Source organism: Antechinus flavipes, chromosome 4, assembly GCF_016432865.1.
Source record: "Antechinus flavipes isolate AdamAnt ecotype Samford, QLD, Australia chromosome 4, AdamAnt_v2, whole genome shotgun sequence".
Classification (NCBI taxonomy): domain Eukaryota; kingdom Metazoa; phylum Chordata; class Mammalia; order Dasyuromorphia; family Dasyuridae; genus Antechinus; species Antechinus flavipes.
The window spans coordinates 444,344,725-444,372,568 of NC_067401.1; the positions used below are offsets into that span (position 1 = coordinate 444,344,725).

Here is a 27,844-nt window from a genome sequence, read left to right on the forward strand (position 1 = left end):
ATATGTACAAAAGTATTGAGAGCACACCTCTGAGTGATGTCAAAAATTAGAAATTAAGGAGGCACCTATCAACTGAAGAAATAGATTAATGAATGGTGGCACATAAGTCTAATGGAAGAAGACCATATGAACTAGGAAAAAATTGTTTAATAACAACACTGTAAAGACAACTCCCAAAGATTAGAGCTCTCTCATCAGTGCAATGGACGATAACTACAGAGAACAATACAGAGCAAGCTGTCCATCTCCTAACAGCAAGGTAAAAGAAACAAGATGCAAAATGGAATGAATTTTTTGGATATGGCCAATGCAAGATTTTGCTTTGCTTGTCTATGTTTATTTAATACAAAGATTTTGTTTTTCTTTTTTTCCCCATGGAGACAGAGGTGGGAGGAAGAGAAAATAAATACCTATTCATTCAAAAAAAATTAAATTGGAATATAGTGACCTCTTAATTGCCAAATCAAATGGTCTTTTCTCAATCCTCGTTTCTTTTTTTACTTCTCTACAGGCATTGGCATTAAAACTCTATTTTCTTTGATATGCTCTTTTCTCTACATTTAATACTCTTTCTTGGTTTTCCTCCTACCTATGAGAGTGCTCCTTCTCAATCTATTTTGTTGGATTTTCTAACTGAAGATGTCCTCTAGGGTGTTATTCTTGGTCTTCTCTTCTTCCTCAAACTACTTAGTGACCTCTTCAACTCCTAAGGATTTAATTATCATCTCGCTGATGATGAAACCTTAATCTCTCTGCTGGACTCTAGTTTCACAATGGCCTTCCAGACTCCTCAAACTAGAGATCCAGTAGACACCTTAAACTTAACATATCCAAAAGGGAATCTTTCTCCCAAACTCTCCCTCTTTCCCTATTATTGCCATAGACACCACTATCTGCCCAGACTCCTAGGCTTATGTGTTAGATGTCATCCTGAATCTCTCATTATTTCTCACTTCTATATCTAAGGCTTATTGATTTCACCTTTATAACATTTCAAGAATATACCTTCTCTCCTAATATGGTAGTATTGTGATGTAGACCCTCATCTCCTCACACTTGGATTGCTGTTGCAACAGTCTGCTGGTGGAGCTACCTATTTCAAATCTGTCCCTATTCCAATCCATCCTCCAGCCACCAAAATGACTTTCTTGTAGCATGGTGTCACTTCACTATTCACCAGACTCCAGTGGCTCACTATCACCTCCACAATCAAACAAAAAAATCTCTTTCACAGCAAAGCTCTTCATAACCTATCCAATTTCCTTGTTTCCAGTTTTCTTATATCCACTCCCTTTCACATATTCCTTGATCCAATGATATTGGTCTCTTTGCTGTTTCACAACCAAGACACTGCATCTCTCAGCTTCAGGCATTTTCTCTGTCCATCCTCTACCTGGAAAACTCTACTTCCTTATCCTTGTCTACTGATCCCCTTGGCTTCCCTAAGTCTCAACTAAAATCCCATCATCTACAGGAAATCTTTTCTAATTCTAGTGCCTTAAATATTTCCTATTTATCTTGTATATAGATTACATATATATATATATATATATATAGAGAGAGAGAGAGAGAGAGAGAGATTATATAATTTATATGTTTCTCTATTAATTTCTATTTTTAAATTAATTTCAATATTTTAAAATATTTCTATAGTCCTCTGTTAAATATTTCCTATTTATCTTGTATGCAAGATAAATAGGAAATATTTAAATAGAGGAAAGGCACTAGAATTAGGAAAGATTTCCATATATATACATTTATCTTTTCCCCTAATTTCCATTTATATATTGCTGTTTGATGTTTTTTCCCATTAGACTGACTCTCATTTAGGGCAAGAAATGTCTTCTCTTTTTAATATCCTCAGAACTTCTTTAATGGAGTATCAGACATATTCTAGGCACTTTTAAATGTTTGTTGACTAAATATTCTCTGGAGTCTCTTCCAAATCTAAAACCAATGATTCTATGATCTTACTATCTGGACTGGGCACTTGCTATCCACATGCATTTGAGAGGCAAAAAGGAAATAGGCTCCAATTCTGCTTCTCCTACACACCTCCTGAGTAACTCAGAACATGTCAAAACCTTTCAGTGCCCCTAAGGCAACTTTAGTTAACTGTAATCTAATCTCAGATCCAGGTACCCTATTTAGCCCCACTCTTATCCCTCTGCTTCTTCTCCACCATACAAATCATACCTGAAGGAAGTATCTTTATTCAGAAAATCAACAAACACTTATTAAGCACTTAATATGTGCCAGGCATTGATCAATTGATTTCACTGGGGAGGACCATCTCCAGTCGTCTTGATCTATATCTTGTCACTGGACCCAGATGGCTCTGGAGGGAAAAAGGGAGCAGCAGGTAACCTTGTACAGCTTTCCCTCCCTTAAATCCAATTCACTTGCTTCTCATGGCATCGCCTCCCTGATGTCATGGCCCTCTTCAAGAACGAAGGACAAACAACAATCATTGGTAGAGTCCTTCGCATAGTCAATGGACTTGATTTCAACACAGGATAAATCACTTAACTCTACACACACACACACACACACACACACACACACACTTTTCCCTTTCCTGAAACTATCACAATAATCACAGAATCACAAAATATCATGGTTGGAAAGGAGTTTAGAATCTATGCACTCCAATTTGGACCCTGAACAAGAACTTCATCTGGCCCATCAGATATCTTGCCTACCTCTCCAACCCCCAGAGAAGTGTGCAGAATTAAAGCTGCTGTGGGCTCTTTGTTGCTGCTGACTGAATAGTTCTTTATAGAAGCCTATGGGTAATTCAGCATTATAGCTCTTTTCCTTGGTAGACACTGAGCCAGATAAAGAGATGCCACATGCATCTATCCACCCTAAAACTGTCATTTCTGTCATAACAGATGCTATTTTTCACAGTGGAACTTATTCATGCCAGGACTCCTCTGAGTCCCAATGTCCCCAATCAGACACCCAGGGGCCAGACCCAGGGAAAAGTGATAGAAGATTTTCCTTCTTGAATCAGCTCTGTAAGGCTATTAAATAGGACTGGTTCCCCCCAGTGTGGAATGTATTTGGAGGGCAGGAACACTCATTCTTCATCTCTGTAGTCCAAACACTGAGCATACATAGTGCTTTAAGTTTGACAACTATGAGCACTACACCATGCTGGCTCTTTCCACATCAAATTTTTGCCAGTGATTAAGGTAGTACACTAAAGAGCCAATCACATGGAATGTTTCCCTTCCAGATCTCCACAGTAATGTTGCCCCAGGGAAAAGGAAAATAGTCATAGACTCATAGTTTGACAGCTGGAAGGAACGTTCAAATACCCTTAAGTCCAACTTTCTCTTTGTACAGAAGAAGAAAATGAAGAGGTGAGGTGACCCAAGGTCAGATGGATAGAGGCAGAATTTGAATCCTTGACTTTTATAACCCAAATTCAATATCTTTCCTCTTGTACCCCTGGTCTATGGTCATTGTTGCCCAGTGATCATCAAAGGAAAGGAGATCCTACCTTCAGAGGAGTCACTAAAGCCACCATAGGCCAGTTACCCAAGGACCTGACTAGTTATGTTCTAAAAAGTTCATCACCACAGAGCTCTTTCTCCTTTCCTTTGTCCCAACTATAGCAACTGTCTACCAAGTCAGAGAGAAACTGATCTGTGTTGATGGAGGAAGTACCCTCAGCAGGGCAGATGAAACTGAGGCTCTTTCAAATACTGAAGTATAATTTCTTATAAGGAAAGTGCTACTGATATGTTTGTATATTTTTATGGCCCCATTATTCTATGCTAATGCTACTGCATAAGCGGCCAGTGTCTTTACTTGTGATGTTTTATTCCTAAGTGCTCCAAGAGTGAATTGAATTATTAATGCAGAGACTATCTATCACTAAGAGGATTCATTAAAAGGATTTCAGGGGAAATGGGGTAATTTATTGGACTGGCAATGAAATGCAGAGTCTTTCTCCCTAGATTAGATCATTGATGCCGGTCTGGCTCGAGTCCTCGGTATTTAAGACTTGACAGCTTTGTTGGATGGCCTGCGCAAAGGAAGTTTGGTCAGCTTCTTTGGGGCCAGGTATCCACTCCACAATTTGGCACCAACTTTCCTATTCAGCCTTATGTCATAGCACTCCCCTTCATGGCCTCTACGTGCCTGTCAAATGAAATTGCTAGCTATCCTCTGAACTCAAATTTCCCACTCCCATCTCCATGCCTTCACTCAGGTTTAGAATCTTCTTCAATCCTCAGTTCAGATATACCCTGTTCAGTGGAGTCACCTTTAAGCCCTCTCACTCTCTGGTACCATATTTATCTCTGTGCATTAGAGAAACTGATGAAGTACATCAAGTCTGTTGGATGTGGAAGTGAAGATGTCTCAAATTCAAGATCCTCTTCAGATGTTTATTATCTACGTGAAACCAAGCAAGCCAATTATTCGCTATCTGCCTCAGTTGCCTTATCTGTAAAATGACAATAATACCAATATCTACTTTACCATTGTAAGGATCTTAATTAGATAATCTAAATGTACATGGTTGACCATAAAAGCACTATGCATATATGGACAGATAGATAAATAAATATAGAGATAGCCACGATAGAGAAAATGACATAGATATAAATTAATAGATAAATATAATTAGACATATACACAGATATAGTCAGATACAAAGATAAATTTAGATAGAACTAGATGACAGAGCTAGAGACTGGCAGATTGATAGACAGATGAGCTATGTTGTATTGTATCTCCCTACTATCCACTGAATATAGACTCTTAGAAGACAGTTCCTATTTTTGTTTTAACTTCCCCATTCCCAGTATCTGGTGCATAGGGAGAGATGTAAGAAGGGAACCTAGGATTTCAAGAGAATTTCTGAAATTGAAATTTCCTCTACCAATGCAGAGCAAGCACCTTCACTGCAATTCATTGCCTTTCCTTGTGCCCAGAGAAATTAAGTTACTTGCCTAGGATTGCATAGCTCAGATCTATCAAGGACAGAATCTGAACTCAGATTCACCTAGAAGCAAGTTTTCTATATACTACACTAGGGGTGCCTCTTACTAGGGCTCATGATAGGTATTCTGTTGAACTGAAATTAATTAAATTAAAAAGAAATGAACTGAATTGTCCATACTGACCTTGACCCTAATTCCTCAGCATTGCTTATGGTTCTATCTGTGTATTCCATGACCTAATTGGTATGAACTGGAGTGGGGCAAAGGAAGCAAGAGAAGGAAGTTTCATTTATATTCACTGTGCTGAAAGCATTTGTTTTTCTGCTTTGGGTCTCTTCTTAAGAAGTCAAGCAAACCATGTCCTTGCAGAGAGGAAAGGGCTTCTAAGGATAACTCCTTAGTCCCAGAACAGGTGGAACAGACAGCTGGGTTGGTGGATCGATCAATCTATTAATCAATAAAGCATTTATTAAGCACCACAGTGCCAAATGCTCATTGGCCCCAGAGAGTGTAGTTACATTAGCTCTTGCATCGGTGCCAATGAGCCAGTAGCCAGGAGAAGTCCACAGAGGGCGATAAGTTTCAAAGAGGAGGAAACAAGTTTTCTTGAGTAATTGGAGGGTTTAGAGCAGAGAAGAAACCTACATTAGCCATTTTTACATAGTGCAAAGAGCACTCATTCTGGAACCAGAAGACCTGGATTCAAATCCTGCCTCTAACCCTTAGTATGCTCATTTAACCTTCCTGGTAACAGGAGGAAGGGAGTGAGATTAGGTGGTCTCCATAATCTCTTACAACTTTAGATCTAGTTTCCCATAAGAACGGCCACTTAAAGTTCGGGAAATGGGACCTAGTCCAAATCTTCAGTCCATATAGTCTCCAGGGAATATGGAGCAGAGCTGCAAATCAACAGCTTCTTTCAATACTTTCTCAAACCATTGCTTCAGTTTCAGCTCCACTTTCCTCCCTTTCCCACTGTGAATCAACAGTTAACCTGTTCAGCTCCACACTGGGTTCTTGAAGCTCTCATCCTAGCACTGCCCATGTCCTGCCAAATCCTAACTCTAGATGCTTCCCATAAATGCGTCCCTCCTCATTCCCATGCTTCATTGTTCTTGTATAACAGGTCCAGAAGAAGTCACACAAATCAACTAAGTCCACCATAAAATTATGTTATCTCATTTCAATTAGGCTCTCATGTAACAAAGCAATCCTTTTATTCCTCCCTAATCAATTTCCTAACTCACAGAGGCTGCTCCAAACCTTGCCTTCTCCCCAAATTTCCCAATCTCTTTCTCCTTCCAGCTTCTCAGCTGTTGATCCTACTTTAGTGAGAAAAACAGAAGTCATTCAACATGAGTTCCCTCTTCTTTTTTCTTCATCTCAAAAAGTGAAGGATGTGATCCTCCACTCTTTTCTTCTCTACTCCTCTTTCTGATAATGAAATGCTCTTTTTCTTTGCCAAGGCTATTCCCTCTACAAACGTCCTTGATCCCATCCCTTATCTTCTCCAATAGATTACCTCCTCCATCTCTTTCTGTCTCTCTCTCTGTCTCTCTCTCTTTCTCTCTCTCTCTCTCTCTCTGACACACACACACACACACACACACACACACACACACACACACACACACACACACCCCAAGTCTCTGTCTGTCTCTCTCTTTTGTCTCTTTGTCTCTCTTTGTCTCTCTCTCTCTCTGTCTCTCTGTTTCTGTCTCTATCTCTCTCTCAACATTTCTTTGTTTCTTAACTGACCTCCTTGTTTCCACAGTAGTAAAATTCTTTTAAAAATAAACAAATAAATTAAAGAAGGAATGGGAACTGCTTTTAGGGAATAGAGGAAAGGAAAAAGCCTGTACCTATCAGACAGTTGAATCCAATTGAATTCGATTCAACCACCATTTATTGGGGAGCTATCATGAACAGCTACAGTGCCAGACCTAGGGTCAGGAAGACTCATCCTGCATTCAAATCTGGCCTCAGGCACTTACTAGCTGAATGACCCTGGGCACCTATTTGCATCAGTATCTTATCTGTAAAATGATCTGGAGAAGAAAATGACAAATCCCTCCAGTCTTTTTGCTAAGTAAACCCCAATACACTTTGGATTATATAATATACCTTGAAGGCAAGGACTTTTATTCTTTCTTTTTGTATCTTGTTTGTTATATAGATATTTGTATATAGTTTCTCAAAACCTAAGACTGTCTTATCTTTTTCTGTATCCCCAGCACTTAGCATGGTGCCTGGCACATAGTAGGTGCTTAACAAATGCTGAATGACTTTGCACAGTGCCCGGCACACTGCAGTGGTGAACCAAATCCTGCATTTCTCAGTGGAAAAACAATGGGTCTCTCAGGGATTTTTGTCTTTAGCCCCCAAGTGACTAATAACATTCCCAGGGATCAACTAAGGCTAAAAGAGGTATTTTCTTGAATACAGAGTGGAGTCCTTCTGATCCAAAGGAAAAAGGGCAGCATGATGCAGTTATGCAGAGAATATTCATGCAGGGAACAGAAGCCATCTGAGCCTAATACTTAAAAAACACTCAACAGCTCTGAGAATATATCAGAGTTGCTGCAAGCAAGAAAGGAGGCTCTACAGCCTCAAAGAAACAAGCATCCCTATCTCAGATTGAAGTTAAAATGTTTGCTCTGTTACTGAATAGTCCAAGATCACACATCTGTTTAGTTTCTCTGAGTCTCCATCTCCTCATTTGTAAAATCATAAAATAAGTGATGATGAATCTATCTCACAAAACTACTAAGAGGATCAAATGTGATCATAAATGTTGATATGCTTTTAAAAATCACCAATTTCAGGGGACCCTTATAATTAATAAGAGGTACAGAGTTGGCTGAAGGGCCAGTAAAATCTCTGACATATATTGGCTATGTCACCCTGGACAAGTCACCTTTCCCTGAGTTCCCCTGAAGACTTTAAAGTGCAAAACAGTAAAAAATTTGTATTTATTAGAAATTCTTCACTGGAGTTTTCCTATATTAATAAAACCAAAAGTCAAAAAAATTTAATAAAAATATTGTGAATACCTTAACAAGGCTTTTGGGTAAGGAAAAGCAGGAATGATTAGCTTTCTTCTCATTTCTTCTAACATTTAAACTTTATACATAGAATCTTTTATCCCTATCCCTCACAAGAAGGTACCTCAAATGCCATCTGATCCAATCTCTTGATTTTATATTTAAGGAAACAAAGGCCAAGGGAGTATCAGCAATGTAGGCAATATTATAAAAGTAACAGTGTCAAAAGATAAATTTGAACTTGAGGCTTCTGACTCCAGGAGAAAGAAGAGATTCCAATTTCTTTATTTTTTTAAAATCACATTATGTAAGTTTCTCATTTTAAAATATTTCACTTTTAAGATAAGAATCCTTTATTCTAAAAAGGGGAAAATAGAAAGGGCATATGAAGTTTACTTTGCCCCTCAAATTTTTTTTTTGGGGGGGTAATTTTTAAATTTTATACTTAAATACAAAATGAGAAATGAAAAATAAACACTGCCATGTATGCAGGGGACCATAACAGGATTCAATATAAAACAATAAATTTCCATTTCAAGAAAACCTATATAATAAATAGTACATGTTGTTTTCAAAGCTGCTGTAATCTTTCCAAAGCACCCCACAAAGATAAGGAATCAAGATTAAGCCGGGTGAAGAGACAAGAGAAAAAAGAAATTCTGACTTCTTTATTTTTTTAACTCACTTTAAGTCCTGAATATTTTTAAAGTTTCTCATTTTAAATACATTTTACTTTTAAGATAATAATCCCTTACTCTAAAAAGGGGGAGATAAAAAGGGCACATGAAGTTTACTTTTTTGTTTTTTAACCCACATACGATAAATCTTTTCAACCTTTTTTTTCTTTAACATTTCAAAATAGAAACATGTCCCACCCATTTCAAGTAGGGAAAACAAGAAAACTTCCCGGTGAACACTGTTCTGGGTTGTTTTACAATAAGGCGTTTCCACTTTGGTCAAGTTGTGTATTTTGTGACTTAGATTTATTTAACTAAAGGATATTACAGCACAAGCCTTTTCATCATGAGTAAAGTGCCCTTTGGAAAGCAAGATCAGGTGTTTAGTCTTGACATTCAAACAAGGATATTCCCAGCATCATGTGATATCCAAAAGGGAAGAAATCTCAGAGGCTATCTAGTCCAAACTGTCCTTTGATAGCAATTCTGTCCATGAGAGAATTGGAGAATTTCAGAGTTGGAAAGGACTTTGGAAGCCTACTTTATCGCCAAAAAGAATTTCCATTAAGACATACCAAAAAGTGGTCATATTGCCTTAGTCTGAGGACTTCTAGTAAGAAGAAACCTACTTCCTCTTATGGCAATCCACTTCTTTTGGGGATAGTCAAGGGGCAGCCTTGCAAAGTGGATAAGAGTGGCCAGCCGTGACAACAAACACCTATAATCTCTGCAACTGGGAAAGGCTAAAGCTGGTGGATTATTTGAATTCAGGAGTTCTGAGCTGCAGTGAGGTAAACCAATTGGTACCACAGTGAAGAAAGTAGGAGAACCAGAATTAAGAAAACCTGAATTCAAATAAATCTTAAGACATACTACCTGAGCAAATTGGTTAACCTTTTTCTGCCTCAGTTTTGCTCTGAGGACAGATTTGAAGTCAGGTATTCTTGACTCTAGGTCCAGAGCTCTATGCACTATGCCACATAGGTGCTTGTTACATAGGAAGACTGTAGATAATCAGTGTAGAGATAAGATTTGGGCCCTAGGAGAGACCCTCTCAACGTCAAGGTCTGAGGAAACCCATAAGTGAAAGACTCTGAACACATTATATTATAGGTTCAGACTATGGGAAAAAAATAAGAAACAGAAACCATATACATGAATAATCCTCCAATGGCATGTATATCCCTTTAGAGAAGTAGTTTCAGTGCTTAGTTCATAATAAAATTTATTGGACCATTGCCTCGGGACACTCAAAAGCCATCTAGTCCAACTTCATCATTTAACTGATGAAGAAACTGAGACTGGGGAAGTTAAATGATTTCAAAAGGTGGTTCTTGAACCCTGGTCCTTTGATACCAGGGTTCTTTCCACTTTTTCTTGTGAAAAGGCATGAAAAAGAAGTTTGGTTTTTGTCAAGAAGGGTCTAGCCAAATCACAGAGGCTAAAATGTGGTCTGTCCTTATCTCTTAGGGTAAGAAGATAACAAAGGAAGAAGTCCAGGTACTGGAGACAGAAAGGGAAAACAAATGGTTTGTTCAGATGGTGACAGATGCTTCAGAATAGGATCCCCCTTTTCAACATGAAACCTTGCATCTTTCTGTGTGAAAACCAGCCTCTTGCCCCAGCTGCAACCAAATATTGAGGGACCAATGTTCTTGATCACCCTTCCCCAACTTGTGAATTATTCACCAATGAATTGTAAAGCCCCTAAGGATAAGACTAAATAGACTTTTGTATTTTTGCCCCCCAGTCATCAGCATGGACCCAGGAAAGTGGCAGGCCTTTAAAAGTGTGTTTTCATTCACTCATTTATTCATATCATTCCACAATCACCATCCTCCTCATTTTCCTCATGCTTGCTTGGAACTTTAGATTGCATCCCCGACAAGTGAGCCTTCAGTATTATCCTAGTCTGAAAGAGGCCTCCAAATCACTTCACAAGCCCCCACCCTTACATTACAGGTCTCTTTAATATGTTTTCTTCCCTCATTAAAATGTAAGCTAGGACTCGGGGACTGTTTTGCTTGCTCATCTTTGCAATCCCTGGTACTTGCTTAGCACAGCGCCTAGAACATTATAAGTGCTTAATAAATGTTCTATCTGCCTATGTATCTCGGAATATTGGCTCGCAACTCTCACAAAGAGAGAGCTGTGTCAGCTATTTAGTCTGAAAAGATAATAAGGGCTGTACATTTGCATAATATGTGTTCAACACTATCACACTTGAACTTCAAAACTCCACCCAGTGAGGTAAGTACTATTATTATTTCCATTTTGCATATAGGGAAACTAAAAACTAAAGAATGGTTTGTGTTTCTAGAAAACATAGAGGTGGGATTTAACAACAGGCCTTTCATGAGTGTATCCATGCCTAGTGTTTCTGCCCACCCATTTATCCCTTTGGAATCTCTCTTGGTGATCTCATCTGCTACCACAGATTCAATTATTATCTCTATGCAGACTTTATTATCCTATATGTGTCTAGCTATATCTGCATATATATACATACATATACATATATGTGTGTTGACATTATATATACATATATATGTATATAACTATCTATCTCTATATCTATCTTTATCTCTCTATATATACATACATAATACATCTATATCCAGCCCTGACCTTGGCCCTAAACTCTAGTCTCATATAACCAACTTCCCTTTAGGAAATCCTGAATAGCATCTCAAACTCAACATGTCCAAAACAGAACTTAAGGTGAAAATCTTTAAAATTTTCAGATGTACAATCTGGCTATAGAATCTTCTACCACAGCAATTTGGGACCCCTCCCCCCGTGCCCCCCCACCTCCAAAAAGACTTTTAAAGGATCCATCAGGTCAAATAATAACAATAAATATATATGATACTATATATAAAATGTAATTCTGTTCACTCAGTTGTATCTGATTCGTTGTGCTCCCATTTGGTGTTTTCTTGACAAAGATATTGGAGTGCTTTGTTATATCCTTCTGAAGCTTCTTCTACAAATGAGGAAACTGAAGCAAATAGGGTAAATGACTTGCCCAAGGTCACACAGCTGGTAAGTATCTGAAGCCAGATTTGAACCAGGAAGACCAGTCTTCAAGCTTTTCAGGGCCACCAAACTGCCCCATATATAAAATGCTATATATATTTTTCATATTAAAAATCATAATATGAATATATTTTAATATCTAATATGGCAAATCTCAAATCAATGTAATCCACATAAACAAAAGCTCTGTGGGGTCTTCAATAATTTTTAAAAGGATAAAGGGTTAATGAGACCAAAAAGTTTGAGAACACCTATACTAGAGTAGAGGTATCAGACACAGTGGGCGAAACAGATTAAAATGTAAATGGAAAAAAACTTAATAAGTGAAGCAAATAGGACCTAAATAACATTACATTTTAAAACTCAAAGTTTGAGTTTTAATAAGCAGTCTGCAGGAATCCTTGTGGATATGTTGGCCCCATTTATTGTGTTTCATATTATTGGTTTAAAGCACAAGAATCTAGGTGTATTTTCTAAGCCTTCATGAGCAGGGTAATTATAGAAAGGGCAGTTAGAGGATCTGGATTCAAGTCCCACTATGCTACTTACTACTCAAGGAGTATAGTGATAGAGTACCAGTCCGCATTCAGAAATGACCCAAGTTCAAATTCCACATCAGACATTTGCTAGTTGTGTAAACCTGGACTTTGTCACTTAACCCTTTTTGCCTCAGTTGTCTCATCAATAAAATGAGCTGAAGAAGAAAATGACAAACCTCTTTAGTCTGTTTGCCAAAGAAAACCTCAAATAGGATCATGAAGAGTCGGACATGATCAAAACAATTCAACAATACCATAACTACCTATGTAACTATGTAAAAGTCAGCTTTTAGATCTAGCCATCCTGTGATCTTAATGTAAGAAATGGATATCATGAAACTGCCTACCTTACAAAGTTGTTGTAAGGAGGAAATAATACAATGTATGTATGGAGGTTTGCAAATCTTAACACCATGTAAATGTTAGTCATTACTAATACATTAATATTATTAATACATTAGTAATATTACATATTACTATTATTACCCAGTCTTGGAGTATCTGTTTAGATACTCTAAACATATCTAATATATCTAAACAGATACATCTGTAATCAGGAGTATCATTGCTCTGCTTTCTAGATGTAATTCATATCTTCTTTCCTTCTAAGGTTACCTTGTATCTTCTCAATACATATTCTGTGCAAAACTATGTATATATACATTTTATACATACATAGTATATATATACTGTCTCTCCCCCATTAGGTGGTAAATACCTAGAGAGTAGGGAATTTTTTTTTCTGTATCCCCAGTGCTTAGACATGTACCTGACTCACAACGTGATAATGCTCATTGACTCGTTCTCTTACATTATTTTCTAAGATTTCAAGCTGTCCTTTCAGTCAAAGTGTGATCTCTTTAAACATCAGAGACCAAAGAATCCTCAAACCTTAAAGTTGCAAAAGACCTATTAGATCTGATTTATTCCATCCTTCAGATGGTTTACACTGTTTTTAATGCACCAAATATCTACCACATTACTGAACTCATGTTCACACTCAATAACCACCCATTGTTGATTGATTATCTCATTCCTAATGAAGTTGTGCCCCACAGGTCATGAAGGGCATCCATTACACATTTGTTAAGAGGTAGATCGATACAAAGGCTATGCAAAACTTTCATTTGGATACTGAAGTCACATGAGGAAAAAAAAGTTTAAAAACAAAAAAAAATTTCAAGTTTAAAACAAAATCAGTTCCCCCTCATATATCAACTTAGAACTCTCTGAGACCTAATCATTCAACTGAAATAGCCTTCTCGTAGGTTATCAAGATAATAATTACCTAATCATCAAATTGAATGGTCTTTTCTCAAATTTCATCCTTCCTGAACTCTATGAACACTAAGAGACACAATGAAAAAAGGTTATTTACCTCCAGAGAGAGAACTGATGAACTCCGACTATAAATTGAAGCATAATTGTCTTACTTTTTCTTGCTTTTTAAAAAATGTGGATCATACAGAAATATGTTTTGCATGACTTCACAATATAATTTGCATCATATTGCTTGCTTTCTTGGTGAATGGGGGAGAAATGAGGAGGAAGAGAATTTGGAACTCAAAATTTTTAAATGAAAAGAATATTTTCAATAAATAAGTGACAAATTTAAAAAGTAAACGCCTGGCATAAAAAGCCCTTACAAGGTAGTTTCTCCAACCTTTCTAGTCTTTTCCTATCTTCCTCCCTTCCACAAAGTCCATGATCCCACTTTGTTGGCATCCATGCATGCCATACCACATTTCATCTTCCGAGTCTATGCCTTTTTGTCATTCGATTCTTGGTCTCTCCTTGGTTCTTCTTGAGAATCAAGTCAACTGCCGCCTTTTACAGGAGAGCTTTTTTGGGTCTATTTCCTCCCTTTCCCCAACCTCCATTGCTAGTGCTTTCCCTCTAACCTTATCCTTTAGCTATATCTTAGCTATCCTGGGTGTATTACTTACTAACAGAATTAATCTACTAATCCATAAGCATTTATTATGTGTTGATTTTGTGGCATTGTGCTAAATATATAAAAAAGAAAAAACAGGCCTTGTCTTCAAGGAGATTACAATCGAATTTATAAGACAACATATATTAGTCAGAATATATAAAATAAATACAGAATAGAGTGTGAGCTTCTTGAGGGCAGGAGCTCATTTGTCCTCCTTTATATCCAAAGTGCTCAGCATGGGGAAGATGCTCTCATACTTTTTCAGTCACCAATAAAGTGAAGCAAAACTGCCTGCTCCCATGTTCTTTTTATCATGATGTTTCTAGCAATGTTGTCAAACAACAAAGATGAAAACTGCCACCAAGGTCAGCTACCAAACTGACAATAAATAATTTAGCTTGAAAAAAGCTATAAGCCAAATGCTTAGCAATGGATGTGGTACATTTCAGGGATTTGTTGACTGACAACTGACTGACAGGAAACCGAAAATATTTCCTTCCTAACATGGTAGCGAAAAACTAGAAGAGACCCCATACTTGGATGGCCTACTTGTGTTGGAAGAAAGACAAAAGTTGCACAAGATGGATGGATTAAATCTGTATGGTTAAAGAGAATACTCCTATTAATCACAGTGCCACTAGAATACTAGAACATTATGTGAGGTATGTTGTTCTTAGTCAATTTAAACATATTTTATTCAGTCAATCAAGGCGTGGCTTTCCACTCCTATCTACCATCAGCTGGAAACTATAGGTCTGGAATATTTTGACAATCCCGGGCATTTTGTGTTGGCGGCTTCCCCAGTTACACATCATGCAGAGACATATTTTCCTTCCCACCCACTCTCTTTAATTGAGTTTAGCAGCTGAAAAGGATAGAAGAAATCGTCTTGTTCAGCCCCCTCATTTTACAGATGAAGAAACTGAGCCTTAAGGTCACAGCTAATTAGTAAGAGCACTGGGAATAGAAAGCAGGTCTAATTTCTAGTAATATAAGTTTGATCTTACAACACAGAGGGAAATATTAAGACAGGAACTAGCTGATTTGATGAGTTCAAATTAACAAGCCCAAACAAACTGTATCCCAAGGCAGATATGATGCCGAGTCACTGTCTGTGATCTCTGAAAGGTCATAGAGAATGGGAAAGGTACCAAGGGGCTAGAGAAGGGCAAAAAAACAAAACAAAACATACAGTGTCACAATTTAGAATTGGAAGGGACATTAGAGATTCCCTGGTCTAATCTTTTCATCTTAAAGTTGAGGAAACTGAGGCCCAAGGAAATTATGTGACTTGCCCAAAATCACACAGATAAACAATAGGAATAAGATTTGAAGTCTTAGATTCAATCAATCTAGAGCCAGTGTTTGGTCTACTATGTCAAGCAATAAAATCTAAAAGTGATAAAACCATCCAACTAAATTTGCTGCTTGGGAAAATTCTCCAGTCTATTATTTAAATGACTGTAAGTATCTCAAAAAGGCAGAAATGATCAAAAGACCAACATGGCCTTCTCAAGAACAGTTCATATAGATTCCAATTGACTGGTGATGAAAAGTGCTATGTGCATCTGGAGAGAGAACTATGGAGACTGAATGTGGATCAAAGCATAGGATTTTTCACTTTTTTTGTTGTTTGCTTGTTTTTTTTTTTTTTTTCATTTTGCTCTAATTTTTCTTGCATAATATGACAAATATGGAAATATGTTTAAAACAATTACACATGTTTAACCTATATTGGATTACTTGCTGTATTGAGGAGGGAAGAGAAGGGAAAAGAGAGAGAAAAATTTGGAACACAAGGTTTTGCAAAGGTGAATGTTGAAAACTATCTTTGCATGTATTTGGAAAAAATAAAATAGTATTACATATAAAATAAAATAAAATACACACACACCAAAAAACAAATGAATAAACAAACAAACAAGCAAAAAAGCTAGCTCATGGCAGAGCATCTAGGAGGCAGAGTGGATAGAGACTGACCTTGAAGTCAATTGGATTTGAGTTCAAATTCAGATATACTCTTACTAGCTATGTGACTCTGGACAAATCACTTCACCTGATGGTCTCCCCCAAAAAGAAGGCTATCTTAAGAAGTGATCACTTCTGCCCCAATCCAACCATAACTAGTACCATATTGAGTTAGGGGTACTACATTTTAAGAAAAGCATCAATAAGTTGGGGGACATTCAAAGAGGAGTAAACAGAATGATGAAGCTCATAGTATATGAGATTTCACTAAAGGATCTGAAAGATGGTTGCTTTGAAAAGGAAAAGAGTAGAATATAGTAGCTACTTTGAAATATTTAAAAGGATATCATGGAAAAATAGGATTAGACCTTTTTTAAGCTTAGTCCAAGAGAGTAAAAGCAAGAACCAAATGTAACCTGAAAGCATGGACTTTCTCAGAAAGTGGGGTGGGGTGCCCCTTATAATCAAGCAAAGCCTTGTGATCCATCATTCATTGTATAACAAGTTTGAGAAGCCTGGTATGGTAGACATCAGGCTGGATTTGAAAAACTGACGTTTGATTCTCTCTCCAAAATGTGCCAACTCATAAAAAATAGACAAGTTACTAAATGTCCCTAAAATTCAGTTTCTTCATATACAAAATGGCAATTGATACCAGTAAAGTTTCCCTTATTGAGAGGCTCAACTAAGATGATACTTATGAGAACTTTATAAACTGCAAATGCTACATAAACATCAGCAAATAACAGTTTTGGAGAGAATATCCTTGTTCATTCAAAGTTTAGATTAGGACCCTGACAATATCTGTCATTATCCTGTGGGGCTGGAAGCGAAGAGAAAAATCTGAATGAGTCACATTACCTGGCTCCTTAATTTCATTTCCTCCACTTTTTGGTGACTCATCCTTTGTTAGATCCTCTGTTCAACCACTAGAAACTTCCTCTGTTCCTCCAAAAACCAGACTTCTCCCATGAGCAACCAGTTTTCCCAACTTCTTCTATTTTCATCCCACAACTTCTCAGCTTATTCACCAACTTATTTGTTTATTCTGATCAGTCTCTTCCCTAATAAAATACACATCAAAAATTAAAATATTGTTTTCTTGTTTTCCCAAGTTCATTAAATGAGAAATTGAGGATAAAGATGAGTTTTTCCACATTGAGGAACTTTGGAAAGTTTTAATAAGTCTTTTAATTTCCTTATGAAAATGAATTGCCTCACTGCCAATACTCACTTATTCACGGAGCTGTAACAAGAATGGGGTGATCAGGACTTTGTCTGAAGACTCCAAAATTCAGAGAATGCTGATATGTTTTCACACCTTCAGTGAAGTTCCAAGCTGTATTCTATTCCAAAACCTAGCAATATTGAAAATGTCTATCTTTTCCTACAAAGGATCCTCAGGTACTGGGTTTTCCTTTGAGGCATCTCTTACTTCTAGCTTATGGAACATTTTATGGTGCTTGTCTTAGGTTCCAGAACTGATTATGCTAGTTAGTGTCTAAAACCCACCAACACCCCCAATCTCATTTTTTAAACAAAAACTTCAACTTTCCCTATAAATAAATATTTTCTAAAAATCACAAAAAAAAATTATTTTAATCTTTTCTTTTTTTCTTGTTTCTATCCATGTTCTGGTGAAGTTTCTAATGGATAATGAGAATCTCCAATGAAAAAATAGCAACTGAGAGCTTCCATATCCAATTCTTTTATTTTACAGATGAGGAAATTGGCAATACTCCTGTGTTGAAGGGCTAGTTAATGACAGAGTTGGGACAACAGCCCAGGAATCTTAGTTCATGCAAGGGAAAGAATAAAAGCCTAAATAAATCACCAAGAGTATCAGCATCTCCCAAATGTGCAGTGTTTTTACAATAATTACAGTCTCTGATTCCAAAATGATGCCATCTGGATACCAAAGAAAACATAAATAATACTAACAAACATAATAGTAGAAAACAGATAATAATACTAACAAACATTTACACAGTGCATAAGGTTTGCAAAGTGCTTTAAAATATTATCTCACTTTTAATTTCATATAACAACCCTAAGAGGCAGGTGCTATCATTATCCCCATTAAAAAAAAAAAAAACACAAGGCAGAGTGACTTGCCCATGGTCACACAGCTAGTAAATATCTGGAGCTAGATTTGACTTGTGGACTAGACTCCAGGTCTAGTACTCTATCTACTGCATTATCCAGCTGCCTTTTAACATTCTTTTTGTGGCCTATACACCACTCCATACAATCCATGGTTTTCTCTAGAGAGCATTTCTCAAGCTAAAATACAAGGTGGTGGACAAAGTCAAGGTCTTGGGGGTGAGAAAAACCTGGGTTGAAACATACTTCAGCCATTTATACCCCTTTTACAGAGAAGGAAACTGAGGTTCAGAAAGCTTAAGTTTCCTTGTCTGTAAAAAGGGTATAAAACTATTCAAGATATTTACTTCACAAGAGTTTTTGTAAGGAACAAGAGAGAAAATGTATATAAAATGCTTTGATAACTTTATAGTGCAACTTAAATATCAAGTTATTATTAATGTCATTGCTAAAACTCCTTGGCCATTCTTGGAATCTGTCAGCATGACCATGTTGAGAAATGATCTATGCATTGTGGAATTAAGGCCCTGAGAAGCAACAGGTGCTTCTAGACACATCAAACAACCACACATCCATTTCTGTTACTTGTGGGCAGAAAGTTCTTCAATTGAGAAAGAAGCATTTTATCACAGGACTCCTATCCCAGTAAGTTAGTCATGGCTGACTTGCCATTGGTCTGTTCTCTTACCTAAGACAGTCATAACTGTCTTCATGAGCTTCATTGGGGTCCTCCGGCGGCTGATGGACCCACTCGTGTGCGGAGACAAGACATTGGTTTTCCTCTTCACATACATGTAGATACGCAGGTACACCACCACCATGATAAGGAAGGCCACCAGGTTGGATACTGTCCAGAAAATGAGATAACTCCTGCTATAAATGGGAGCCAAGGAAGAGCAAGTAGAGATGTCACACAGGCAGTTCCAGCCAAGCGTGGGAACTGCCCCCATGAATATTGCGATAGCCCAGATAATCAGGATCAGCAGGGTCACCCTTTTCTTGGTCAGATTGCTATGGACTCTCATTCTCATGATGGACATGTGCCTCTCCACTGCAATGACCAGCAGATTTGTTAGAGAGGCCGTCAAGCTGGTGTCCAGGAGCCCCTGGCGCAGAAACCAACGGTTGACGGTCAATGTTTTGGAAACGGGTCCAGTGTTGAACATGAGGAACACATAGGCAATGCCGGCAAAAAAGTCTGCGGCAGCGAGGTTGGCCAGCAGGTAGTAAAAGGGGAAGTGAAACTTTCTGTTCTTTACCACAGCAGCGATGACCAGAGAATTGGAAATGAAGATAAATAGACAGAAGAAAGTTCCAAAGCAGAGAACAATCATGAGCTTGGTCCCTGTCCATTCATCGGCAGTATCAGTGTTGCTCATGTTATAGAAAAAGTCCATGCGTTTATCATAGTGGCACTCGTTCATTATGGAAGAGGGCGGGATAGCCTAGGAAGGAAGCAGCAAAAAAAAAAAAAAAAAAACAATATATCAGTATGGAGGAATGATTAAACTAATAAATCAAAAACTATTTATAAAACACCAGGTGCAAAGAAAGGAGGATACAAATTGAAAAGCAAGATTAGATTGTAAACTCCTTAAAGACAGGTACTGTCTTTTGCCTCTTTTTATATCCTCAGAATTTAGCACATTGCCTGTCACACATGGTATTTAATAAATTTTTATTTATTTAATATTTGATGCATTTAATGTTGATTGAGATAAATCCTGCTCTCAAAGAGCTCCTATTCTAATAGGGAGAGAAAACACATACATTTTAGCTTGTGTCAGGTGGAAAAACCTAAATAAATATTTATGAAATGCCCACTTTGCACCAAGTATTGTGCTAAAAGTTGAATCTTCAAGATACACAAAGCAAGATGGAAATGTGTCTCCTTGAGTAACATTAGATAATAATTTTAAATAAGTGAAATACTTTTATGGAAGTGGTATAAGGGAGGGAGCTACAGATCAAGATTCCTGAACCCTGAAAACAACCACTATTCTCCAGAAAAACAATGCTAATCCAGTCCAATCATAAGAATTTAAGTGCCTCCTATGTACAAGGCACTGTGCTAGCTGGTGCCCATCAGTATACCATCTTGCTTTGTGTACTCATTTTTCACCATAACCGTCCTAACCAGAGGACAGTCAGTGACAAGTATGATCTTACCTGGTCAAAAGTAGAGGAATCTATCAAAATAGATACTTTATTAAATATTTATTATATGCCAGGTCCTGTGCTAAGCACTGGGGATTAAAAAAAAAAACAGGCAAAAAAACCAATTCCTATCCCTGAGAAGCACCCAATATGATGGGGGATATGACATGCAAACAACTGTGTCTTAGCTGATCAAATGACATTTCTTCAATAAGTCTTAAGGAACCTCAGTCTGCCAGTAAAAACCTCCCTCTCCTTTCCTACATTGGTTCTTTGTTTTAAAATTGTATTGATAACATCCATATTTTCCCCAGACTCAGAGAACATTTATTGAGCTTTAATTGAGCAAAGAATTGGACACAGCCATATAAAGACATTTTCATAGGATCATCGACCTATACCTGACTCAAAGGCCATGGAGTTCAATCCTTTCACTTTATAGATTAGGAAAGTGAATCCAAAGACAGTTAAGAGTCAATTTCCTAATCTATAAAGAGAAGAACTTGTCGGAGTCAAGATTCAAACTCAGGTCCACTAATTATAAATATAACATCTCTTTCTCTTCAGTACAGTGTCTCTGAAGCTAAGAATCCTTTCTACAATATCCTTGAGAAGTGGCCATCCGGCTTTACTTTAAAGACCTCCAAGTAGAGGTATGCTCACTCCCATGGCAGACAATTCACTTTCAGGATATCTCTTGATTGTTATGAACCAATCTTCTATTTCTATTTTCTTCTTCTATTCTTCTATTGAACCAAAATGTGACTCTAGAACTTCCTATTGTATTCCTCCTACTTCTGAACTCCAAGACAATACAGAATATAACAGCCTTTTAAATATTAAAAAAAAAAAAATTATCAAATTCTCCCATAAATTCCCACAACCCCAGGTTCAAAATTTTCAGTTTTTTAAACTGATCCTCATGAGGTATGGTTTTTGGTCCCTTCACCGTGCTAATCATTTTTCTCTTGATAAGCTCAAACTTGTTAATGTGGCATTCCAGACTTTGAGGACCATTTTGGAGAGAGTTCTAGGCTTGTTAATAGATAGAGTTTCTTCCAACTCAATCTACAATGATATCAAATAAGTACCACTCCTATCAAACCAAGCTGCTTCTAGTGTTAGAAAGGTTTTCCTTGATTTACAAAGTAAACTGAGCAGAACCAGGAGAGGAATGTATACAGTAACAGCAATACTATATGATGATCAGATGTGGATTGATTTAAGATATTCTCAGTAATGCAATGATCCAAGGCAATTCCTAAGGATTTAGGATGAAAATTGCTACCCATGTGCAGATAAGGAATGTAAGGAGTCTGAATGCAGATTGAGATTTTTTTTGTCTTTATTTTTCTTGGGGTTTTTTTTTTTTCCACAATATAATTAACATGGAAATGTGTTTTACATGACTGCACATGAACAACCTATGTTAAATTGCTTTTCTTCTCAACAAGTGAGGGAGGAAGGAAAGGAGGGAGAAAACTGAAACTCAAAGATTTAAGAAACAAGTGTTTAAAATCGATTACCTTCCCAAGGAAGGGAGAGGGAAGAAGGGAGGGTTAGAATTTGATACTCAGAATTCTTAAAAAAAAAAAAAAAAAAACAACAACATATGTTAAAAATTGTCTTAATTGCAATTGGGGGAGGGGATATTTTTTAAAAAATAAAACCATTCTGGAGGGTAGAAAATGTTTTTACATAAATTGGAGGAATAAAAAAATATTAAAAAGAGAAAGATTTTCCTGACCAGCCTAAATATGTCTCTTCACAACTTCCATCTGTTCATCAAATATGATAATATTTATAAAGCATAGTTTCTGGCACAAAATAGATACTATATAAATGTTTATTCTCTTCCTCTTCCCTTCATGGCTCTCTCCTTTGGAGCTAAGAAGAAATTAAATCCCTCTTCTAAATGACAACCCATCAAATCCAAGATTTTAGGTAGCTTGATGCTTTGCTGTGTTTTCAAGGCTAAAAGTCCCCAGTCCCTTGAACCAATTTTCAGTTGACATGGACTTAAGGCACTAGGACTTCCCAATTACCATCCTCTGGATGCTCTTCAATTACCAATGATCTTACCAAAAGTGATACTCAGAATGGAACCCAAACTCTAAATGTAAAATGATAAGGTAAAGTTACAGACCATTACTTTCTAATTCAGAGAAGTTCACCACTTTTCATACCATTCAAGGTCACATGATCTAAACCCACCAGACCTTTTTCATAAAAAATATATTATTTTTCAGGCAAAGGTTACGTTGGCAATTTATGTGTCTTTGGATACAGGGAGAGACACTAATCTTTTGTGATTCTACTAAAAAAGTAGAATGAATAAACTTAGATGATGACTTCAAGCAAGAATCAGAGAGAGCTAAAGATTGTTACAGATATCCACTGGAGTCAAATTTAAAGACACATGTTCCTTGGAAGAAAAGCTAAGGCAAATCTGGACGGCATACTAAAAAACAGAGATATCACCTTGCCAACAAAACTCTGCATGGTCAAAACAACCATTTTTCTAATAGTAACATATGGCTGTAAGAACTGTGCTATAAGAAAGGCTGAATGCCACAGAATAAACGCTTTCAAACTGTGGTACTGAAGAAGACTTTAATAAGAGTTTCCTGGACAGGAAGGAGATCAGATCAGTTAATACTTAAAGAAATTAATTCAGACTATTCACCAGAAGGTCAAATACTGAAACTTAAATAACTTTGGCCACATAATGAGAAGACAGTATTCACTGGAAAAAACCTTGATGTTGTAAAAGATTGAAAGCAAAAAGAAAAAAGAATGGCAGAGGATGAAATGGATAGATAGTGTCACGAACAGGAGCTTGCATAGCCTTCAGGAGATAGTGGAGGAGAGAAGGGCCTAGTGTGCTATAGCCCATTAGCTCAGAGAGACTTGGATACATCTGAATAACAACCTCCCAGAGTTAATGAGCTCATGTAAATAAATTATTTTAACTTATATAAATGTCAACTATTAGTAATCTTACATACTCCAATTAGTAATACTTACATAATCCAACATAGAAGAAACATATTTCTAAAATTTACTTTTAAACTCAGATGTGTTTTTTAGAATTTAAAATATGGCAAGGCTTCATGTTGACAAGCTTTAACAAAATCTACCCCAGAAACTGGGATCAAAGAAGCTTGTTTTTAATGTGTATCTTAGCATTTAAGCTATCGTCCAGAAAATTTGCAATTACATAATACAATAAAACTTCAATGCTTTTCACTTCATTAATGTATCAAACTTAACTATTCCCATAAGAAATAAAAACTCAACACCTTTAAAAGCACGTTTCAATAAAAATGATCAGCAAGTTTTGCAGATTATAATAATAATAATGTTAATAACATGTTTAATGGCATGTCCCAAAAGTCTTAGGGCAGTTTTAAACTCTTAAAGCTTAAAGCCTTTGAGACACTCTATTATGTATTCATGTAGATATAATATGCATATATATCTATAAACACTCCAAGACTTTGGGGACACTATGTTTTTGTAAGCATATGTGTATAAAAACCGATTTGCAAAATACTTTATATATATTAGCTCATTTAAGCATTAACAGGTGTATATGGGGAGGAAGAGGAGGGAATTTTATTTTTCAGGTTAACATTTATCAACTATTTGTCAATATATATTCATCAAACTAAAACAACTAAATTTAATAATTTAATTAAAAACTAAACTTTTCATCAAAAATGCAAGGGATTTACAAAAAAACTATTATTTTGAGACATTTAAGTGCATCTAGGAACACCCAGAACATCCAATACAAATGCCCCTGTTTCCACCTCTTTCCTCCATTTTGTGAGGTATTACTGGTCTTCCCCCATTCTCCTTTAAAGTGTCTTGCAAGAGATTACACACCCTAAAAAATGTTGATCTTGGCTTTGATATCCCTCTGTTAAGGCAAGGTCAAACATTTGCTGACTGTAGTTAACTTCTGAACTCCCCATGGCAATTGTTTTATGGTGACTATATTTTTCAAAGAGATGACAACAGTGAAAAGTCTGTATTTTTGCTCTTAATCATTTGCCATTTGTCACAGCCCACAGATTATTTAAACAGGTCAGGTTGGAGCTATTGAAAGTGCAGACTGTATCTTATCATCATTATACTTTCTTCTAATATGATGCTAATTTTGACCTTTGCTCTAACCAGCCACAGATCCGGCTTGCACACAGACAGACGTTCTGACATAACTCCCACATGAATAATTAGTTATTTCCGGTCTATTGAGACAGAGACAGAGCACACAGTGGAAATAAAGACAGAGATGAAGAAAGTTGGTACTAAAAGGCATCATTATAAAGAAACTAAAATATAAAGAAAATTCCTATGACTTGGTCTTCCACATTTTTCCTTTGTATTCTATTCTGCCGGATATGCCAAAGATGTTTATTAGAACACTTAATAAACATTAAGAAGCAATAATGATTGTTCATCCCAAAATTTTTAAGATAGAGAGTTTTCATCAAGTCATCTATTTGTGACAAATAAATGACTTCTTGCTGTACATAAAATGCTACAACTCCATTATGTTGAAAGCATATTTTAAGGGCTTTTTTTTTTTTTTTGGTGACTTAAAAGTTAATTAAATATCTCCAATAAATAAACATTGAAAGTGAAGTTTGTTGAGTTCTTTCCAAGGTAAGCATAGATCCAAAACTTAGAACATGCCTCCAGGAGAGAAAATGTAAATGATCATAATGACAACAGAAAGATGAAAACAGAATGATCTGATAATTATATTATCTACTAAAACTACTCATCTGCTACATAATTCTCATTAAAGTTAGCATTTATATAAAAATACAATGTATTTTTAAATAAGGTTACATAAAATTATATACTTATAAATATGTAATATAATTGTTTTATATAATTTAAGTTTATATAAATGTTTATTTGAACATATAATTTTATCATACCTAGCATTTAATATTTCTATGAGATTATATATTAATTTTAAATATACAAGTTTATATATAATTATATATTTATAAGCATATACTTTTTTAAAATAAAATTTTATAAGCTATTATATAGCATTAATAGAGATATGAAAACTCATATGTAGCACTAAGCACATATAATTATCAGCTTTTTAAATACAAACTTAACATGATATGTAACATAAATATTTTGTTTATATGATTCAAATGTATATGATCAGTTAAATAAATATAAAGAGCTCTCATATTTAGCATTTATATAACTATATAAATTTAAATATACAAGGTATATATTATTATATATTCATAAGTATATGTTATGTAAATTTATATTTTATTGATATAATTTAAATTTATGTAAACATTTCTATACAGAGCAACTAAATAGTGCAGTAGACAGTTCTGGACACAAAATGAAAAGTGTGATTTCTAGCTTTAGACACTGGCTGTGTTACCCTGGGCAATCACTTTACCCTGTTTGTCTCAGTTTTCTCATCTGCAAAAATGAAGTAGAAAATGAAACAGCAAATCATTCTAGTATCATTGCCATGAAAACCCCAAATGAGGTCATTAATGAAGTTGGACATGACTGAACAAGAATAAAAAACAAACAAAAACCTTTTTAAAACATTTCTATAAATATATAACTTATAGCAAGTATTTAGCATTGTTATTCTAAATGTTGTCCATAATTATATATTCATAAATACATAAAAATAAAGATAATTTTATATAATTTAAATTTATATTTCTATAATATACAAATAATTCTCATTATGGCTAACATATAGGACCTACCCCACAGAGTTTTTTTGAAAATTAGGATTGTAAAACAATTGGTCAATCACAAAGCACTGTATAAATGCCAGTTATTATTATCATTAAACTGTGGATCTTTGAGGATTAACTTCTTTTTAGAAACTTAATTCTATTTAATTTCTTAATATTTTGCCTGTCTCTATAATACAAATCACAAAAAACACATCTTTACTAAAATACACTTTTTAAAAATTCCTTTTTTATTATAAACTAGATACACAATGTTCAGATTTAGGGACTGGTTAGAGTCAGTAAAAGTTGGCAAACTTGAATCCTGCCAATTGCTCGATTTTTTTTTTTAAGATCCTAAAAGAATCGGAAGGCTTGACCAGACTGATCCAGTGCCGCCTAAAGCTGCTAAAGATGCAGGCTGTTACCATAATGTCAGAGTTGGGCAATTAAAGACTTCATAAAATAATGCTTTAGAAAGTCTATATATGGCGCCCGAATGAAAGCTGCATGAGTAAAGCCTTCATTTAGACTCTCCCAGAACATGGTTCTCCAAGAAAACACCAGGCTAGCCTGTAATGTGGAAACAATTATGAAAATGAAGCCCTTTGCAAACCACTTGAGTGACTTTTATTTCCAGCTGTATCCTGCAAGAAAACATGCCCTCCTGCTCTTAGCTGGCTTATGAGCACCCTGTTCTTTTCCTCCTAACAGAAATTTGGTGTATCTTTACAAGAAAATTTCTATTTAATTCACCATTCATTGTTTCAAGTGTCAAGTCTGAGCAGGACCATGACTCCCCTGAAGATTATAAAGTGACTGGCTAGAGAGAAGAGATCAAAAATACAGACAGCAATATTTTGGGCACAAGTTGAATGAAAAGTAAAATGACAGAAGACAACCTCAGTATTCATTTCCCAAACCAATTGATCTCATTTCCCTTCTCCCCAAACATATTTGTTTGGTAACCTAGATCTCCAGCAGGAAAGGCAAGAGACAAAACTTCTCTCTACTACTGGTTTGAGAGGCTTGAAGTTTTCATAGCCTGTTAAACATGATGGCCAACTGAGCCCTCAGACCAGTGTTAACTTTGTAAATGTGTACATTTTCCATCAGGGTGGTAAAACAGCCAGGTTATTTAGCATTATAATCCCCCACAAATTAAGTCTAAATCTGATAAAGACCAGAATTGTTTGAACCATAGGTTACTTGGATTACAAACTAGACTGGGTTAAATACATAGGAGAAATCTGATAAAGTCCAGAATTGTTTGGACCACAGGTTACACAGAATACAAGCTAGACTGCGTTAAATTCACTGGAGAAGTCAATTAACCAACAAGTATTTATTAAGGGACTACTAGGTACCCAGCATTGTTTTAAGGGCTGAAGATGCAAAGACAAAAGGAAATCAGCCTCTCACATCTCTGCTTTGGGAGAAATGATTATTAATAATCAATGATTTGGGGAGACTGTCACCTTTTTCTAAAGTCCTGATTTTAAAAGTTCAGTCTTACTGATAATGAGATTGGACAAACTTTCTTATTCAGACCTCACCCAGGTAGAGAAGCCATTGTGCTCCACTCAGGTTTGGGTGGGGATACATTCTTTGAATAGAATGCCCAAGACTATAGGTAATTTAGAATTATATGAGATAATCAAAATTCATTTGAATAG

The 27,844-nt window shown here is 36.1% G+C and overlaps 1 protein-coding gene across 1 annotated transcript in view; it reads right to left on the bottom strand.

The window, feature by feature from the left end:
* Nucleotides 1-27,844, bottom strand: part of LPAR3 (lysophosphatidic acid receptor 3) — a 121,950-nt gene that overhangs the window by 62,442 nt on the left and 31,664 nt on the right. Inside the window, exon 2 of the mRNA XM_051999209.1 lies at nt 18,953-19,709. Coding sequence (XP_051855169.1) covers nt 18,953-19,688 — 736 coding nt within the window. The 5' untranslated portion in view covers nt 19,689-19,709. The remainder of the gene's footprint in view (nt 1-18,952; nt 19,710-27,844) is intronic.